At 37.2% G+C, this 21,790-nt stretch overlaps 1 protein-coding gene across 7 annotated transcripts in view; it reads right to left on the bottom strand.

Moving 5' to 3' along the window:
* The window catches only part of LOC117411386 (receptor-type tyrosine-protein phosphatase kappa), a 158,552-nt gene that overhangs the window by 74,602 nt on the left and 62,160 nt on the right, over positions 1-21,790 (bottom strand). For all 7 annotated transcript variants that reach the window (XM_034018818.3, XM_034018819.3, XM_034018822.3 and 4 more), the window contains exons 4-6: positions 21,098-21,179; positions 17,022-17,137; positions 12,570-12,744 (exon numbers count right to left, since the gene is read on the bottom strand). In XM_034018818.3, coding sequence (XP_033874709.3) covers positions 12,570-12,744; positions 17,022-17,137; positions 21,098-21,179 — 373 coding nt within the window. The remainder of the gene's footprint in view (positions 1-12,569; positions 12,745-17,021; positions 17,138-21,097; positions 21,180-21,790) is intronic.

The raw sequence follows: 21,790 nt of genomic DNA, 5'->3' as shown, positions 1-21,790 counted from the left end.
AAAAAAGTGAGAACAGCTATGTGGTATGAAAAAGGTCTTTAACCTTACATTGTTATTCCACTTGTGAAATTCAATGAGCTTGTGTTTTAAATTGTGTAAGCAACATAGTAGCATAGAAATGCATCAGCCCTTTCCAAATATTGATGGTGGATAGTAGAGGCTGTGTGGTCCAGTGGTTAAAGAAAAGGGCTTATAACCAAGAGGTCCCCGGTTCAAATCCCACCTCAACCACTGACTCATTGTGTGACCCTGAGCAAGTCACTTAACCTCCTTGTGCTCCGTCTTTCGGGTGAGACGTATTTGTAAGTGACTCTGCAGCTTATGCATAGTTCCCACACCCTAGTCTCTAAGTCACCTTGGATAAAGGCATCTGAAAAGGAATATTTTTAAGCTAAATATTTTTCAAAACAGTTCGCTGAACAAAAATAGAAAAATCCAAGTTCTCCAGTGTTGATGACTTTGAATATGATCTGCTTTTTCTTGCACTAAGGCAGAGTAAGTAGCCTACTGCTTGCACAGTATGCAGAGGAATGTAGTGTTAAGAACCAATAATGGGGGTTGGTAAAACAGTGTGTGTTATCCATAGGAGTGTGTAATACAACAAACTCAGTACAGGAATGACAAAAGTTTTACAAAGCAATTAGCTGCCATCTCATTGCACGTGGATTTAAAAGTCTCTAGTTAGGAAATTATCTTAGAAACACTTCCATTTTCTAATCAAATGAATCCATAGATAAATGCAGTGTTCAGCAAAGGGTACATTTTCCATGGCAGACAGCTCATACACTCATTTGTTTCAGTTAAATGAGCAATAAATGGGGATGTTCACAGCACACTGGACTAAACCTGACACTTCTGTTTTCAGAACAAAGGCAATACCGTACTTATTGCATCACACCTTAAACATTTGCAGGGCAGTCAAAACAAATATGCAGGGTGAGGTTATATATATAAAATACACACACAAAGATGGTTTAGATTTAACATGTCACATATTATGCATTGTCAAGTCATTCAATACCACCTCAAGTATTAATTTTTCAATTATACCAAAAAAAGAAACAAAATAAAGGAAAAAAAAACATGGCATTGAAAAGAAATCTGAAAATCGAAAAGGAATGACACACTATTGTTGTTTGGCACTTGAGGGCAAATATATGCATTTAACAAAACTCCTAGTTCAACTGAATTATGGATGCATTTTAAATCAGAGAGTAAATGAGCAAGTAATTGTTTTGCAGCATTATTAATATTCGTCCTAACACAATGCTTGCTCAGGATTAGAAATGCGGTGAAACAGAGAATCCCAGAAGTGCTCTTCAAACCTGCTCATGCATGTAATCCCTGTACACTGGATAAACTTCTACACTGCTGTCCCATTAGTTTTCAATTAATGTTCTTCAATCCTAATTTTATCATCCAATCTATCTAGTTCTCCTTATTAGCATTTCAAAGAACACATACAGCAGAAATTGTTTTAATTTGATATGGAAACTGGATTTATTTCTTAATTCAATAAGCAAGAGTACAAATTGCCAAAACTGCTTCAGCACTCCAAATGTTGCATTAGTAATTAACACACACTGGAAAGTTTCATTGGGGAAAGAAGCATGCTGAAAAGATTTAAAATATAATCATATTAAATCGTTTAGGGAAAAAAAGAGAAAGATTGTGGGTTAAACAAACAAATATATTATAAAACTTTGTAGGAGTACAAACTCATTACCTGCCTCAACAGCTTGTTTAAAGTTAGATAAAATACCCACTTTCAAATTAAAGCAGGTTTATTACTCGGACACTGGGGCAGTTTCCATGGAAAAAGAAATAAGTCTCACCCTTTTCTCACGATTTCGGTTATACTTTATACTCGGTTATGGGGTTGTGTGTGCAAGAAGTTTTCTTTTGTCAGGTTATTAGCATTTGGAAGGAGAATTTATCCAATTATTAAAATACGGGAGGGTATATTAAAATATGTCCATTCTAATTTGGCCTCGCGCGCCTATTGATATCGTTCAGCTTTCTTAAACTGGGTTTCCACAAGGTTCTTAGGTTGTGTTGAAGCACTGCAAAGTGCAGCCTGCCTCATTAAAAAAAAATAAAAAAAATTACAGGAAACAAAACAAAAAACGAGATCGCATTACACAACTGCAAAAAAAAAAAAAAATCAACATTCCATAAGAAAGCGTTGTGTGCTATCTTTGTAATATTTGCCAAACATTTTTTGACTGCATATACTGTATATTTATTACAAACCTATTAGACATGTACATAAATAATATAATATAATATAGCAGTTTTCCTACAGAACTGTAGCTTCAGCAATTATGGTCTTTATAGTCTACAAACAGAGCGAAAATACTAGCACTTTAGGTTAAAGGATCTAAAAATTATGTAGTGAAAATGTTTAGTACAGTTTTGTTTTTTTGTTTTTTTACTACAACTACATACCTCAATCTGAATTCCGCAGGGACATTGATGTTAAGCCCTGTATTTAATGAACTGGGTTTAAGTGACTTTACGTCAACTCTAGGTGGTCGCTCAAGCCAGGGGCAGTCAGTAACCCACAGGCAATGAATTCCCAGCTATCTCTATATATATATATATATATATATATATATATATATATATATATATATATATATATATATATATATATATATGCTACTTAGTAGGGATGTTCCCAAATCAGAATTCTTATTATGATATGCACAAATAATGGTCTTCTTCCTAATTAGTAATGGCAGACTAGTGTCTTTCATTTTTACAAATTAGGCAGTATTCATTGCAAACAAAATGTTTGAAATCAATGAGAATTGGTCTCTCATTTCAACCATGTCTCCCTCTGCGATCTCTGACACTGGCAGCCAATCGGTGTGGGGTAGAAGGGTACAGAGTCAGTGTATCAGTTCATTTCATTCAAGAGGGCTGTATAGGGAAAAGTGAAGTGGAAACGCGTCTAAAATTAACTGCGCGTGTGAAAATAAATTGGACCTGACGTGCCTGACACGCACTTAATAAATGGACTGCAAAGGGTTAAAGGAGTTACAGTCTTCCACGGCTGAGCTGGGAGACACTGTGCATACGGCAACAATAGCCTGGGTGCTTCACAAAACTGGCTTTTATGGGAGAGTGGCAAAAAGAAAGCTATTGTTGAAAAAAACTCACATCAGATCTTGGCTAGAGTTTGCCAGAAGGCATGTGGGAGACTCTGAGACCAAGTGGAAGAAGATTCTATGGTCCGATGAGACCAAAATATAGCTTTTTGGCCTCAACACTAAGCGCTATGTTTGGCGCAAGCCTAACACCGTACACCATCCTGAGAACACCATCCCTACCGTGAAGCATAGTGGTGGCAGCATCATGCTATGGGGATGCTTCTCTGCGTCAGGGCCTGGAAAGCTTGTTAAGATAGAAGGCAAAATGGATGCAGCAAAGTACAGAGAAATCCTGGAGGAAAACCTGCTGAAGTCTGCAAGAGACCTGGGACTTGGGAGAAGATTCATCTTCCAGCAGGACAATGACCCCAAACATACAGCCAAAGCCACACTGGAGTGTCTTAAAAACAAAAAGGTCAATGTCCTGGAGTGGCCCAGTCAAAGCCCGGACCTCAATCCAATTGAGAATATGTGCAAAGAGTTGAAAATTGCTGTTCACCAAAGGTCCCCATCCAACTTGACGGAGCTTGAGCAATTTTGCAAAGAATGGGCAAAAATTGCAGTGTCCAGATGTGCAAAGCTGGTAGAGACTTATCCAAATAGACTTATGGCTGTAATTGCTCTACCAAATATTGACTCAAGGGGGTGAATACTTATGCAATCAATTATTTTCTGTTTTGTATTTGTAATTAATTTAAAACAATTTGTAGATTTTATTTTTCACTTTGACATATATATATATATATACATATATATATATATATATATACATATATATATATATATATATATATATATATATATATATATATATATATATATATATATACACACACACTATATATATATATATATTATATATATATAAAAATAGTGAATTTTGCTTGCACACATGCAGATATTGGTTTGCATGTGGGAACAATACATTTGTGGAAATTACTGCCCAGACAACTGCTGTCAGGCCGCGAACCTTAAATATTGTGTATATTTTCATTATTTTTCAATTTAAAATAGCACAAACGATAATTTTTTTTTAAAAATCACCTTTCTGCATTATCTTATTTCATTACTCTCTGTTAGTGGTTATTGTGGTTCTATTGCTTATAGTTCTTCGTTTTCGGTTTTTATTTTTGACGACAATGTTCCTTTAAGTTTGTTTTGAGCCAACCTCTTAAACTCTTGTAGAAGTGTCTATTGTAATACAAGATCGCTTTTGTTGGGTCCCCCCCCCCCTTTAAATTGACAAACTCTCATTCCGTTTCACTGTTAAATTGCTTTAATCCCCATTTTGAAATCCTAGTGACTCGTTGCAAAAATGGTTTCAGCCGTTACACAAGTTCTATCTTAATTGTGTTCTGTGAATCTCAGTGAATCTAACAGAGCGTGTCATTCAAGTTATGGGGAAAAAAACCCCCACCACAACAAAAGCAATCTTGTTTTACAATCAACACTTCTACAAGAGTTTAATTAAGAAATTATGCTGGCTCAAAAGAAACAAAGGGACATTAGTTCATCAAAAATAAAAAAACGAAGAGCCCTACTTATAGTAGTGCTTTGTTACAAAATACAGCACAGGACTGGACAGCACCGTATAAGCGAAGTTTGCATGTGTGTTGCATAGAAAACTGCACATTGTTGCATTGTTTTGTCACTCAAAACATTGTTACAGTGTAAAAAAAAATAAAAAAATAAATAAATAAATTTAAATCATGGTGGGGGAAAAACAGTTATGCTTTAGATCAACTCGCAGTCATATATAAAAGTATATAATTTTAAAATTAATATTGAATCGCAGAAATTTGAATTTGCAAAAAAAGCTAGGGTATCAGGAGAGACACTGTGGTTGAATATACTATACAATTAGATAAACACATTTGATTAAAATACTCAAAGTGTATAGACTGTAAAAAATGCCAATATTTAGTTCAACAATGCTGCAAATTTGTTGATATGCATTACTTCCAGTTTGAAAACAGATAAATCCAGTACAAGGTAAATTACCAAAATGCGTGAACATGGTATTAATACACTACAGCTGCAAGTTTGATCCGCTTTTAAATGGTTTTGAATCTGTGTTAAGTGTGAACATCACTTTGCTAGCATGACAACCCTGTTAGCAAAACCTGCTTCAGCTTTATCTAAAAAGCAATATGGCACTATTTATGATGTACAATGTTTAGAATGCCAAAATACTACTAGCCTGGTTAAGACAGATATTAGCACACACAAAATGATACATACAAAACAGATTAAAATCGATTTTGATATAGGATGACAAGGATAAAACCAAAATAGATTGAAGCTGAAAAGTAGAAAAAAAAATAAGTTCTGAGCAGCTAAAAGCATTTAAATCTTACTGACACAGTAGTTCCAGACTGCCAGAAGCACTAAAATGAAAGCAATGATTTCAGTGATCCCACCAAGTTCTGCATTCTCAATTTTATATCCCATGCATCATTGTAACCTTTTCTTCACCTCAATTTAAAACATTATTGTAATCGTATCATTAACTTACACGACCAAGCGAGACTTAAAATGTAGCCATTATCTCAGGAGCAGAAAGCCCCAATTTTTTTTTTTCATACTAGCTATTTTCACCCAATTAAATTCTTGTATCATTACTAATCACATTACAGTATAATAAATCATTGTTTTATGTCTATTTAGTCATTTTATATGAGACATTTTTCTCCCCTGTCTTCATTCATCCAAAATGTCAAAAGTAAACATTATTAAATTTTAATTTACAAGAAAAAAATGCCTGAAATGCATATCAATTAATAATGAATGAAACGACTTCTCGGCACGTATACATTACTATAAATGAGCAGGAGGACCGTTCTATATAAGACATTTTAAAGAACAGAGATGTGTGCTTAAACGCAGAGATTTTATTCACTCGTGAATCACCATATCTACTTATTTGTGGTATGTTTCACTGGTCAGCTCTTAAATGTTCATCTTGCTTATCCACGATAACTCAGAGCTGGTTTCCTGAGACACTTAAATAAAATCCATTGTGAAGCAATGCATAATGAATGTGTCAGCAGGCCAAAGGTTAACCTACATAGCCTACACTTGATGCCATCAGTACAGCTGTTTGTATATTTTCCAATATTGATTTGCTCCCTGAGGCCCACAATTAACAGTAGAATTAGTGCCCAATTTTTACATTTTTTACATTAGCTGGTTAATCAGATGTCCCTAAGCTACTGCAGATAAAAGTAAATAAATACATTTTACAGCCTTCCTCACTTTGAAACATTCATACAAAACAGAAAACTCATCTAAAGGCATCCAGTAATTCAACAAAACAATTGGAGTAACACTTAATACACCCACAGTAACACAGCTTTAAGTCACTTTAAAGTAGTACTTAAATCACAATTGCAAGGAATGGTAATAAGACTCCTATTGCATTGTAGTTTCACTCATTCCAGGATTTACTACAAGGTTGATGAGCCACAGTTTATAGCTCAGGTGTATCTTAAACTCCTATTAGAAAATGATTCAGTATCAGCAGCCAATCAGCTTCCAGCTATAGTAGGCACTAATACACAGTAGATGCCCGCTGGAACATCACCAAAAATCAATCTACGCAATTAATGACCTAAGATTTCACCAGAAGCTGAATTGATTCCACTGTTTTGGGCTCTTTAAACCATTCCAGAGCCCAAGCAGAGGCTCAACAACTTGAGTGTTAAGCTCCAACACATCAACACACTAGTGGAACAGCCTGAGTCCCAGCACATGAGGAGTATGTGTGTGTCTGGAACTTGGTGATGAGATTGGTTACCGTTCATAGGACAAAATGGGTCAACTGTTCTGAACCAGAGAAGCAGCTATGGGGTGTTCACTGCAGCTACAGAAATTGGAGACAATTACCTGAACATTAGACAGCTGAAAGTGAAGAAAAAACAAAACAAACCACCATATTAATGGTGATTTATAGCAGTGCTTTGATAAGCATTCTAGATGACTGTCACATACCTCACAGAAGTACCCTTTAGCAGACATCTGGAGTTTTCCTGATTTGTTTTCTACTACTTGTTACAATATTTACATTGAAGGAATAATGCCCACATAGACCAAGCAACAGGAACTGACAAGGCTCAATATCTAACCAATTGTAATTGTGCAATTTGTAATTAAAAATTAAAAATTACAAATTACAATTGAACCTTGGCACACCTGTGTTATTGCAATTCTACCATACAACTGTCATTTACATTCCAAATTACACTTGTCATTCAATCATTTCATTTTCAATCGCTTTCTGACCCCACTTGTTTTAAAAAAAAAAAAAAAAAAAGTTATATAGTATGTGTGTATATGTACCTGCGATGATTGCTTGGTTATTTAAAATAAATCGAGTTAAGATGTTGTCAACACCCACCTGTTTAGACTGCACTTGTAGATCTCTTGATCCACCCCACCTACTATGTACTGGACTTGCCCGACCTAAGCACTATGTTACTGGATTCTCAGTAATTATTATAACTACTACGTCATTGTAGATACAAATCCCATATTGTATTCTTGTAGTATTTGCACTTGCTGTAAACTATGCTGTATTTAAATGTTTTGCACTGTGACCTAGCCTTATAAGTCACCTTGGATAAAGGCATCTGCCAAATAAACTAATAAAAATGAGTGGTTTGTTACTTTAATATAATTGTAACAGTAATTGAACAATACAATTGTATTTGTATTGCAATTTGAACAAACAATTCTGCTGCAATTTTAATTGACCCCAGGTCTGCAGCATTGTATTAAAATGCGTATGTTTCTATAATGGGTCTAAGGGACACTTGAAAATCTTGGCTATTACAGTAAAACAACGTCAGACTCCAGGATGAATTTTTGGTTAAATACAGAATCCACTACCAGAACAGCTCTGACAAGCCTTAAAATCATAGCTTGTATAAACATCTTTCCCTGGTAGATATTCCAACCTGAATGTGTTCACACTCAGTCATATTTACAGCAAAATATCTATTCATATCTATTAATTAAAGCCTACCAGATGTCCTCCCTAATCTTCTGTGAAACATTCCATTGCTTAAGAAGTTTCTTAAATCTATCCCAGCTTTTTACAAGATAAATGACTACTTAATGTTAACATAATCATCACCACAACAACAACAACAACAACAACAACAACAACAACTTTGGGGGAAGGAAATCTATCATGCTTAAAATGGTGTATAAAAGGTTTATGCAAACAAATTGGATACATGAGTAAAAAAAACTGCGCCTCCAACACACAACAACTATGATTAAATGTCAGGGGTTTATTGCAATTCTAGATTTATTTAATTCTTATTTATATACAGGGGTGTGGTGCTGGTGGGTCATGGGGGAGAATTGGTTGTGAAAATATGTAGTGTTTATTTATCTTTAATATAAATACCTGACTGTCTGAATTCGTAATCAATTGGTACACTTGTTAGCCATTTCAAATACTGTACCTACTAGTGATAAACTGCGGTTCTGTTGAGTTTATGGGGAAACAGGGACTGCAGGCGTGGTAGGGTTGAGAGAGCGGGGGGGGGGGGGGGGGGGTAGAATGTAGATAATAGCAACCCCACACTTATAAATATAGCACTACACCACTGTTTATATTATGTTTTATTTATTTATATATATATCATTTTTTCCCCCGAGCAACAACTTGGACACAGAAACCAATTATTCATTTCATGCTCACTCATAGCACACACACTGGACCATTCATCATGTTTCATGATAATATTAGGATTGCACACAGAATGCAATTGAAGGTAACAACATAATGCTAACTATATTCGCTCAACACCATCCCCAACTGCACCATCAGCAAATGCTATGCATAAAATACTGTGCGATTGAATGTATAAAGCATACAATGACTTCTGAACTAACTTGGTCTCAAAACACCTGTCTGTAGTGAGCCTGCTCAATTTGTCACCTTTGCATCAGTTGCTTAAATACAGAAATGTGGGTCTTAACAACAAAATCAGGAATGATTATGCCATTGGAGCATCAGCAGGTAGATCGTGTCCAGTGTGGTGAGAAAGCAGAAGACAAATTTCATCATTTAGTATTACTACATCTTGCTACAAGCTCATTTATCATGCTGCTGAGACAGCTTGGAATGATCGTGCCAGACCCTCACATTACTGCTCCTTGAACTCTGTCTCATCCATCTTTTGCATCATTCTCGATTTGCTGCTAAGGATCATCCCGGCGCTGCAAAACTGTGTGAACCTGTAATGCCTTTAACCCAGAGAGCCATTCTCATAGTAATTGATTTTTTTATTGCAGATCCAGTCTTCCAAGTACTTGACGAGGCAGAGATTTGATCAAAATAGTGTTGCAACACAGAGACTTCACTTATTCAGAAATGTACTAGTCTGATACAGCTTTTTGAAGTAAATGACACTGAGGATATAATGACAGCAGGGATGGCCTTAAAACAAAACCTAAGTGGCAATCAGAACCGGACTGCTGGCATCTCAGATTGATGGGGCTGATGGCTATGATTAGCATATCACACAATATAATCCAAAGGATGATTTCTAAATATGTGTTCTGGACCGTTGCTGAAACTCAGGAAGAACGCAGTGCCAAAACTAAATTTATCATAGCAATATTAATTAATCATTAACACCATAAAGTTTGTATTTCTTATTTAGAAATATGAACGACAATGACTCTGAAGAAAATGTTTTCTTCTAGAAAGTTTAGTTTTAATTCTGTAGAAAATATTTTACACATTCAAACATGTCTAACATTAGTTGACATCAGATCTCAGACAATTAGACATTTGCCTCAGCATTTCATTAAAATAAATAAACAATATAAAACGATTCAGTTGATCTAATGATTAAATAAAGTTATTCGACTGACAAACTATTATTGAGAACTGCAGTAGATACCCAGAGGATGAACACTGCTGTGTTACTTTCTATTAACCTTTCATTTGTTACAACAGGGCGCACTAAAAAGTCTTTCTTTGCCATCAGCCCAGGTGGCTGTGTGCAGATGCCGAAATTACATAAAATTCAAAGCTAATTCAGCATCTACCTGCTGCAGCTGGGCACTTCACCAACTGCCCGGGCATTATGGCAACTGCCCGATTTCAGCAACAGTCCATAACATATGTACTCATAATATTGTAACTGCCCCCCCTCCCTCCTCAAAAAAAAAAGAAAAAAAAAACAACCACAAAACCTTTATTTTATATAACAGATGCCTTAAATAAGAATGGTGTTGTATAAAGTTTGCTGAAGTTAGTGTTTTAATTCTGCTCCACATGAAAGCTGTTCCAAAACTTTAATAAATCAGAATGATCAAAATGCCCCCAGTGGCAGGTTAGAATTCAGTTTCCAATTCAAATTTCTAATATATGGCTTTTTCACTTTGCATTTTGACATCAGTGTTGAATTGCAAATGCCTCCACTTTCATCATTACCATGCATCAACCAATCCAAACTCATCAGCAGTTTGTAACAGACCCTCTTGAAGCACACAGATGTCAACAGATACACTTCACAGGAGAAAACAATGGCAGCTAGTTATTAATTTACTTAAGGAAATATCTTCAATTCTCCTCTGTACCTGACAGTCACATCTAGGTTCCATCCATTTTATTTATTTTAAATTTCTTTTGGTATTCAAGTTGGAAAATATGTATTTGAATAAATTAAAAAACACCAACAACAACAAGGTATAAAATCCAGGGAGATTAACATTCTGCATGTGGCTCCTTACTTTAGAAAGCTGCTGTTGTCTAGCTAGTACTGTCTTGGGGTAGAGCCCATTCAGTTAGACATCCTAATGGAAGGTCAAACAAACACACTCAGTAGTCTAGTTGACAAATGTTTCATGGATCTATCAAAATGAACAAGTTTTTTGGTAATACAGGATTTCAACTATTAAAGCTGCCTTTCGTGCCCCCCCCTCCCCTCAATCATGTGAAGGGCAATCCATTTACAGTACACAAGTTATTTTGCAGATGTCTGCAATATTTCATCCAGTACACTGTATATGAAAATTCCTGAAATATCTGTCAGTTAAATATCAGGGTGCAGCTCCAAGGATGAAAAATACAAACTCTCTCCACAAGATAAAAATCAATTTAGAACTCCAAGGCCGTGTTTTCAAGGGATCCTTCCTAATAAGCTGCCCTGTCAATAAAGTTTAGCTTTTGAAAGCGCAGGGCAAAGTCATTACTCAAGAAGATCTGGTGGCAATGCTAACCTCGACAAAGTAAATTGTGTTTCATCATGTTTTTTCCTCCAGCTGTAAGAACACACAGATCAATACTCCTTTGGTGAAAGAATTTGCTACTGAAATTTCCATTTGTTACAAACAGGATCAAAATGCCCCTAAGCATCCTCTGTCACTTCCAGTTTGGTTGAAGAGCCACTAATAAACTGCTACCCTTGGGTCATCAGCGTCAATAGGCAACACAATGCCAGGTCTTGTTAAAAGCAATCTCGATCAATGGCCTCAAAATTTCCTTTAAAATTACCATCTTTTGTATCTTCATAGCAGGATGTCAGATTTAAAGTGCCAGTGAGATATAGGACCTGTCACAGCAGTTAATATTCAACTTGGTTTTAACACCAGGGTTGCACAGTCCTAAGGCATTCTGGCCCATGTTACCAATAAGATGTACTTTACAGTCATTCAAATAAACAAGAAATATATTCTTCTGCTCTAAAGCCCAGAAATGTTCCAGTTTGTTTAACATCTGAACTGATAAAAAATAAACCTTGAGAAATTTGCAGTTTATCAGATACTGCTTGCTAGAATATTATATTATATATATATATATATATATATATATATATATATATATATATATATATATATATATATATATATATATATAGGTCATCAATGTACCTAAGATATAGTTTAGGTGTGTTGTAAAAATGTGTTTTCAACCAATCCCACAAAAAGGCAAGCATATAATGGTCCCATTTTAGTTCCCATGCCAACACCCCTTACTTGAGTGTAAAAATTACCATCAAAGGAAAAACAATTCAATGTGAGCACAAGTTCAGCCAGTCTCAAAAGGATATCTGTTGGAGGTTCTGTCACTATCCATTCATCAAGAAAGTGCTTTATTGCAAGTAACCCTTCATTATTTGGTATAACAGTGTAGAGGCTTTTAATGTCCATTGTAAAAAGAACATTAATCACAAGGGTGCTGTTCTTTGAAATGAACCAATTGTTTTAGAAAATGTGTAGAGTAAGATAGGAAGGCAGTGATTCAACAAGTGGTTTGAAGATTTCATCAAGAAAAATTACTAAAACTAGATCAAGAATTGACCGACTTTAAAACATCTTTAAAAAATGCTCTTGGCAATAATTATTTTTAAACTTTTTCCGAATTTGGGAATCAAAGGATAAATACTGTACCTCGAACAATCAGCTGAGCAAAATTAGATACTCCCGATCCTCTGTCAGACTGAGTCACGCAGCGATACAGGTCTTGGTCCAGATTTGTAACTTCCCGTAATCTAAATGATGCTGCAAACCTCCTGTGGTTTATGTTTTTTGTCTGTGCCACTGGAATGTCTTCCCCATTCCGTTTCTGTTAAATTATATAAAAAAAAAAAAATTAAAAAAAAAAAACAGTTTAAGTCTCTCATACAACAAAAGCAATGGATACTAGAAAACCGCAGATTTAAAAGCTAAAATAAACTATAATTTACATTTCTGCTATTCTGACGTAATGTTGCAGAAAATACAAGGAGGATTGTGGATTGACTTATTATTATTATTATTAATATTATTATGTATTTCTTAGCAGACACACTTATTCAGGGCGACTTACAATTGTTATAAGATACCACATTATTTTTACATACAATTACATTATTTTTTACACATTATTTTTACATACTGTACAATTACCCATTGATACAGTTGGGTTTTTACCTTGCTGAAGGGTACAGCAGCAGTGTCCCCCACCTGGGATTGAACCCACAACCCTCCACTCAAGAGTCCAGAGCCCTAACCACTACTCCACACTGCTCCACATTGTATATGTTTTCTCCATTTGATTGAGATGCAAGAAAATTCAACAACTGATCGTGGACATCTTTATCTATAATAAATGATTACACAGGTCTGAAGATCTTATTAATCCACCAAATCAGCTGCTTTCACCTTGTTACCTTTCCATTCACATAGATTTCAATACAAAAGGTAGCACTTCACTGTAGTAAAAGCTGACAGATCGATCAATCAGCTGTTTGCACCTCGTTACTGAGCGATTACCCCTGTACTGTACCTTGGCTATTTAATCCCTGTACGCAGTGTCAGGTTTACAGTTTGAAAAAACAGCACTGACTGCAACAGCAAGCAAGCACAGCTGGAAAGAGAAAAGCGATGAGCATCTGCACGAAAATTCAGTGTAAATAAAATGTCTCTTGGATGCCGAGCGCTTGCTAAAGCATGCTTGGAACTCTGTCAGTCAGCAAACAATGCAAAGTTGCTTCAAAAAAGCTGGGGTTTCTGTAGTTGGAGGAGAGTGCTGACAAAAATACAAATTGAAACTGACACCAGAGGGGGTGTCACAGGAAGAATTCTCAGCTGTTACCTTGGCAACTTGGACCCTCTGCCTGAAACAGACACCAATGACGTACGTGAGCGTGCTGTGCTTGTAACACTGCGGCGTGCTATGGAGCAGCATCCGGACATAGAGCCAAATTGGGATTTTTTTAGAAAACGCTGAAAGTTTGCCGCCCATACTTGCAAAAAAGATTGTCCAGATACGTATCACAGTTCTTCGCTGGAAACAGTTTGCAGTAATTTAGCCTGTACTGTACATTTCTGCACTTTTACATTCATAGGTTTTAATACATTTTTATTTGTGTAATGAGTGTCTCAAAGATTATGAAACACGCTTGTTTGTTTTGATTACTGTACTGGTGATTAGGGGACATTATGAATGTCAGGTTATTGTGTGGGAGTACATACCCTCCATCGCTTACTACGGGTTAATCACATTAACACAAACACGTCCGTTCTAAGTGGTGGCAACTAATACACAGGAGGCTGTGTGTTCCACTGGTTAAAGAAAAGGGCTTGTAACCAGGAGGTCCCCGATTCAAATCCCGGCTCAGCCACTGACTCATGGTGTGACCCGGAGCAAGTCACTTAACCTCCGTGTGCTCCATTTTTCGGGGTTTTTGTTTTTGTTCTAAGTGACTCTGCAGCAGATACATGTTCACACACCCTAGTCTCTAAGTCGCCTTGGATAAAGGCGTCTGCTATATACAGTGGTTTGCAAAAGTATTCACCCCCCACCAATAAATGTCACATTCTGCTGAAATACAAATAATGTATGCACAGTTTTTCAAACAATCTTTTTCTTATTTAAAGCTGTAGTGGTTAAACTCAACACTTATATGAGAACGAGGTTAAATATCAGCAAAACTTGCAAAGAATATACAAAATGAAATGTACTGGTTGCATAAGTCAGTATTTTGTAGAAGCACCTTTTGCAGCAATTACTGCTACGAGTCTTTTTGGATAGGTCTCTACTAGCTTTGTACAGTAGGATGGTGAAATTCTGATACGTTTGTTGGGGATCGTCGATGGACTGCAATCTTCAAGTTTCGCATTTTCGATTGGATTCAAGTCAGGACTTTGACTGGGCCACTCAAGAACATTAATTCTGTTCTTGTTCAACCACTCCAGTGTGGCTTTGGCTTTGTGCTGTGGGCCATTGTCCTGCTGAAATGTGAATTTCCTCCCCAGTTTCAGAGTCTTTGCTGACTCAAACAGGTGTTCCTCAAGGATTCGCCTGTACTTTGTACAATCCATTATCCCCTCTATCTTGACAAGCTTCCCAGTCCTTCTGAAGAGAAGCATCACCATAACATGATGCTGCCACCACCATACTTGACAGTTGGGATGGTGTTGCAGTGTTGGGCTTGCGCCAGACGTAACGCTTGGAATTTAGACCGAAAAGTTCAATTCTTGTCTTGTCTGACCACAAAACCTTTTTCCACATGTCTGCAGTATCATTGACATGCTTTTTCAAAAACTCCTTATGTGCTTTAAGATAAGGCTTTTTGAGTAATGGCTTCTTTCTTGCCACCCGTCCATACAGGCCAGCTTTGTGTAGGGACCGGCTTATTGTTGATGTGTGAACACAGATTCCCATCTCCGACAGAGAACTTTGCAGATCTCTCAAGGTCATTGTTGGCTTCAGAGTGATATCCCAAACCAGTTTCCTGCTTGCCTGGCTGCTCAGTTTGGGAGGGTGACCTGATCTGGGTAGTATCTAGGTGGTATGATGCATCTTCCACTTCTTAATGATGGACTACTGTGCTGAGAGGGATAATCAGCACCTTTGAAATTTTCTTGTACCCTTCTCCTGCTCTGTGCATCTCTACCACTTTATCCCTGACTTGTTTCGAAAGCTCCTTGGTCTTCATGGATGCTTTATTGGATTACTATGTGAGTTGAGGGAAATTATCTACAAGTTAAATCACTGAGTAGACACAGGCTGAAACCATTTCACTAATTTTGTGACCTTTCAGACAAATCATTTGCACCTGAGCTGATCTACAGCTGCAGTAGCAAAGGGGTTGAATACTTATGCAACTGAGATTAATCTGTTTTTCTCTGTAAATCTTACTTTATATTCTATACACTTTTTTTTAACTTTATCAATGTGGGAGTAGTTTGTGTAGATCCAAAAAGGAGAGACTACTGGAAGAAAACATGTTTTAATTATCGTAATTTTGGAAGAACTTATTGCTACCAACCAATGTTTGTAAATGGGAATAGGTAAATACTACTCTAAATGTACATCTAGCTGGGGAGACCACCTGTAGCTACATCTTGAAACAGTTTAGCAGCACGATTTTATATTACACGCCTCATCTTCTCAACATGGTTTTTGTGTGTGATTTTATGAGACAACCATCCGGTAGCAGCAGTTTCTCTTTTACAGTTTCACCTTCCAGCCTACTATCACAGAAAAGGTCATATAGCCTGATCCACTTTCCCACTCAGCTATCCATGCAAAGTTCCCACCAGCAGTGTGCCTTACATTTTATCTACTGTTGTTTTGGAGGGCTTAACAGTACCTGCTCCTGGACCTCACTGGCATAGAGATCATTAAGAAAAGCATCAGAAAGCAGAACAGCCGAGGTGGTTTGACCAACTGATGCAATTTGAAGGTTCAAATCAGTTTTACTGCCAATAGGTTTTCTTCATTTGAAAATGTGACCATGCTTACTGCAGTTTTTAGATTCTTCTTTTGTTCTCTTTTCCTTCCATTTTTGACATCCAGATTTGTGGGGTTTTTTTTATTTGGTGGTTCCAGACGTGCAGCAGGTTTAATTTTTAATGGTTTAAAATCGTGTAATTATAATAGGCATTATGATAATTAAGGATGCGATTTTGTCACGGTGGTCAAGTCTGATATTTGTTTTCACTCAGCATGATAATAGAAAAGGAGCACTCTTGAATTCATTTCAGTACAAAAAGCGGTTAGCATACATCAAATATAAATGTGACTATAAACTATAAAAAAGTGGCAAAATTAAATTGCAACAAGCAGAGCAATATCCCAAACAATTACATGAAAGTGGAGGCAGCAGCTTTAAGGAGAAACAAACTTCAAAATTAACTGAAGCCTTTTGTGCAGAAAATACACCTCGGCACACACTTGATTATGCAAAACCTAAAAGGGAGGGCAGTTTACAGTTCGAGAAGCATGAACCCCGATTTCCAGGTCTTGCTGTCATTCCCCTATGGTGCTTAACCTGTCAACAATGTACATTTTAATACCAAAACCACAGCTGTGTCAAAATAGACCATTTGTTTTGTTATGCTGGTAGACCTTACCTGTAGCCATAGATTATTATTCACTGCCTCCCTCCCAGTAGCGATACACTGAAATGTAGCATTCTGTCCAGCATTGACTTCCACATCACCAAGTCGCAGAAAGTGAGGAGACTTATCTGCAAGAAAAAAAAAAAAAAAAGCAATTGCAGTTGAAAAATTCAGTATGAAAACTAGTTATTTTGTTGGTTTTACATATTCCCTGTTTAAGTAACAAGATCAAATTACACTGGTTCTGCAGTTTACTTACCCATTATAGCCCTCCCCAAAAAGGTTTGCAGTAACTCTGCTGCAATCCCACAACAGAAAGAGTAAAAGGTGTAGCTTAAATAAATGTACATAATATGTTCTAATATATTGATAAATACTATCATTGTAGCCCATCCAAAAAAAGTCATACACTAGGTGATACTGTCAAAAAGGTCATAACGGAGCAATTTTTATTTAAAAATGCTCAGTACATGCATTTAAAACCATTGACTCATTTTCATAAATGTTTTTCACAAACATGGTGGCCCATTTTGAAATTCCCAAACTAGATGCCAGAAGCATTCATCAGTGACAAGAAAACAAAAAAGAAAATAAAAGAAAAACTGCCTTTGATATAAACCTTATGAAAACATACCTACAACAGGTGAGAGAGACAGCCTAAATACATTAGTAGTTATGAATATGCATTAGCAGTCTAAACAAATTCCTTTAACATATATTAAAGTCTAATTAGAAGAAAATATATCATTCTGTCATGCATGCGCCAATTGCTGGAGAGTGATGCAGTATGTTTCACTGTGGACAGCTCATTTTATCTGAAAACTGTAAACAGTGGAGGAACAATCATATATACTTGCTGCTGCAATACATGGCTTGACAATAGTTTCAATAGCTGATGCATTATGAGATTTATTAACCAGGGATTCTATTCAGCCGCAATTTCATTTTAATTAACTGTCACAACTAAATCATGCCTTTTAAATTTAAATTGTATTAGACTGTTCAAACATAGCAGTTTCTTGTGAAGACTTTGATTTGTATGGGTTAGAAATAAATATATTAAAAAGTTATTTTTGAAAAACTTAAATCGAAGAGAACGTTAGGTTACGGATGTAACACTGGTTCCCTGAAAGAGAAGATAACCAACAACCAATACTTTTAGTATATGCCTGCCACAGGTCAGGTATTCACTGAGCATTTTATATCAAACCTCCGATAGGCCCCTCCAAGGAGTGACGTCCTCAGTCCCGCCTACAGATGGAATAAGTTGTCTCTACCCAGAGCTCAAATCCTCTTTTGCATCAAACCCGCGAACGCGAGTGATGCGACCTTGCAAGGTTTGGTGTTCATCTTCTTTCAGGGAACCAGGGTCACATCCGTAACCTAACGTTCCCTCTCAATTCGAAGATGACCACCAACCAATACTTTTGGGAAAGTATACTGTAGCGTCAGAGTGGGTCATAATATCATTCTGTGTGTGAAAGTAACAGAATTGAAATATACAGAGGGGAATCTTAAACCAGTCTCTGTGTCTTCTTGGTTTTTGGTCAAGGGAGACTGATTTAACGATACTTTGAGGGCAGCAGTGTGGAGTAGTGGTTAGGGCTCTGGACTCTTGAACGGAGGGTCGTAGGTTCAATCCCAGGTGGGGGACACTGCTGCTGTACCCTTGAGCAAGGTACTTTACCTAGATTGCTCCAGTAAAAACCCATGTAAAAATAACATGATATCTTGTAACAATTTTAAGTTGCCCTGGATAAGGGCGTCTGCTAAAAAATAAATAATAATAATAATAATAATAATAATAATAATAATAATAATAATAATAATAATAATAATAATAAAAGTAAATTTGTGTTACCAACAATACCGCTGTTAAGACTAACCTTCGTCTTAAATAGCTGTCAGGAATGCAGTTGTAACCTTAAGGGAATCTCCCATAGATTGCACTGGATCGCTGATCAACCAGAGGGAGTGGGGTGTTGTCGTTTAAATGGTTCTTTTCTGTAATTTAGTTAATTCTTCATGTAGGTATTATTTTAGTTTAGTTGTTGCACCTTTAATTTTTCCTTTATTTAGTTTTATGTCTAATAAAACGGTTCCTTTGTATTCACTAGAAACGTTGCCTAGTCTGATTATTCCGATAGACGTCTGGTTCTACATGACTTTAAACTAGTCCAAATGCAAATATACCTTGCACACTACAATACCAAAGCCATCGCGAGGGAGTGTGAGCGGACAGCAAATCGAGGGACGTCTCGCTACCGCCAAACTAATGTTTATGGTACAAGCGTGTAACCTCAAGGACCCTTGTGCCTAATGAAGGCATAGAGGGATCTACCACATTAAGTCAGTAGAACCTGGTGAATGTAAGCAGAGTAGCCGCAGTACATATATCATTCAATACGGCTCCTCTAAAGAGTGCCCATGAAGTCACCACTCCAATAGTAGAGTGCGCAGCTACCCGTCCAGGTGGGGGTAAGCGGGCATTATTATACACAGTCAAAACTGTATCCACAATCCAGTGGGACAGTCGCTGCTTGACCGAGGGTCCTTCCACCATGACAGACGAAGAGCTGGTCAGACTGATGCAGCGTTCTCATCATGTCTACATAACTTCTCAATGCCCGGGGTACCGAAGCACTGAAGCTCTGGGGTACTGGTGTCGAGGCACACAGGATGCCAAAGCAACAAGGATATGGGGCACCGAAGGCACCGATGCACAGAGCTTAAAAGTGTTGAAGGCATCGAAGTGCCAAGACGTCAAGGCCTCGAGGCTATGGAGCACCGGGGTACCGAAGGTACCGAGGCAACCGATGCAGGGGAGCACGTGCGCACCAAGGGCGCCAAGGCTCTAGAGCGCCGAAGCTCCGAGGACCCGAGGGTACCAAGGACGTCGAGGCGGAGACACTGGGGTACCCAAGAACCAAGTACCGAGGGCTTCAAGCACCAAGGGTACTGAGCTTTGTGTCTAGTCTGGGCTGCTTGCAGTCACACAACCAGGAACAGCGTGTACCTTGCAATGGTGTGGAGCGTAGCCTCCAGACAGTTGCAGTTTGGTCTACGTGCAGTCACACAACCGGTGCAGTGCAAAGCTTACAGCAGAGTGCAGCAATCCTCAGATGGCGTCTAGAACATGTGCGGTACACAAACGGTGCAACGTGTAGCTTGCACTAGGGTGGCACAGTTTACAGATGTGGAGAGAAAAAGACAAAGAAAGAGCAAGAAAAAAAGGAGAGACTTATTTTTTTTTTTCAAACAGCGCACAGTTGAGCAGCGTTTGCTCAGGCTTCAGCTGCAGAGTTCTGATTCCGGGGAAGTGGCAAGCCGACTTCCAGCAAACCAATTGCAAGGGAATTACAGAAACTCAAAAGAGAAGGGCTCTTTTTAAGAGACACTCTAGCAACTGGTAGAGGTTAGTATATACCCACCTTACTTGCCTGGTTGTGAGAGGCAAAAGAGGATTTGAGCTCCGTGGAGCGATTACTTATTCCCTCGGTAGGTGGGACCGAGGACGTCACTCCCCGGAGAGGCCTATCGGCAGCTTTGATATAAAATGCTCAGTGAATACCTGACCTGTGGCAGGCATATCCCAAATGTATTGGTAGGTGGTTGTCTTCAAATTGAAAGGGAAATTTTTTTTAAACAGATACACCGATTCTAAACTTTGACTGGCTAAATTAAAAGTAGAACAAGCAAGCTCTGAACCCCAAATTAACTGAGGCATGCCTTCCTACAATTGTGCCTGTAATGACCCTGACAGTTACTGAACTGGAGTGTGTCCAGAACCTCTATGGTGTGCATAAGTCTTAATTTTATGAACCGCTTAGATGTGAAATAAGAAATAAGTTGTATTAATGGTAACCATTACATTAAAAAACGACAATACTTTCATTATACGTGAACATTTTTGTAGGGGAGCACCTGCTCATGTTTATTATCTTCCACATTTCCTACCTCTTCAGATATCTTCCATTTTTCCTCTTAACTTTAGCTTGTCATTTCTTTACTTATCTTTATTTATATACATCAAAAGTAGACCCATCACCAAGAACCCAGAAGCAGAATAATTATAACTAATTACTTACCACATGGATAGCTCAAAACCTGGATATCATCAATTGCAATGTAACCCATCTTCCCCTCTGAGACTTGAGCTTCAAATATAACCTGTCAAATTGAAAGGAATAAAAATTTTTACAGCATATTTGAGCTGAATTTCCCTGGGTTGCATGGACTCATTTGGAGTTCTCGCAACCACAAATATATATATATATATATATATATATATATATATATATATATATATATATATATATATATATATATATATATATATATATATAAAAACTTAAATATTCCTACACCTTTGCAATTTACCATGACAGTGAAATTAAATAGCAAGTGATCATTTTTGATAGAATGTAAATATGCTTCATGCTCCCCATGACTATTTTGCATCAGTACAAATAAGATTTAAGAGCAAATCCTGTGGCCAGCATTGTTTCACTTCACTAGATCAACTACTATAGCTGTTCTGTTCAATGCATAGCTACAGCTTCTCACCGATTTAATTGCCACATGCTTGAGCTAATGCAAAAGTCAATTCCAATGTTTCATGTTGGAACAGTGCTGTACACACTGACAAATGACAAATGTTCAGCCATTGACATGGGGCTACAAAAAAAAATAAACTTACTGAGCCTACATTCCTTTGGTTTCTACACACCATTATCTAGAATGCTGAAGGTGGCAAATTCAGTGTAATTAAATCTCAAAGA

Source organism: Acipenser ruthenus, chromosome 6 (assembly GCF_902713425.1).
Source record: "Acipenser ruthenus chromosome 6, fAciRut3.2 maternal haplotype, whole genome shotgun sequence".
In the NCBI taxonomy this organism is placed as follows: Eukaryota; Metazoa; Chordata; class Actinopteri; order Acipenseriformes; family Acipenseridae; genus Acipenser; species Acipenser ruthenus.
This window is presented reverse-complemented; position numbering and strand designations above follow the sequence as displayed.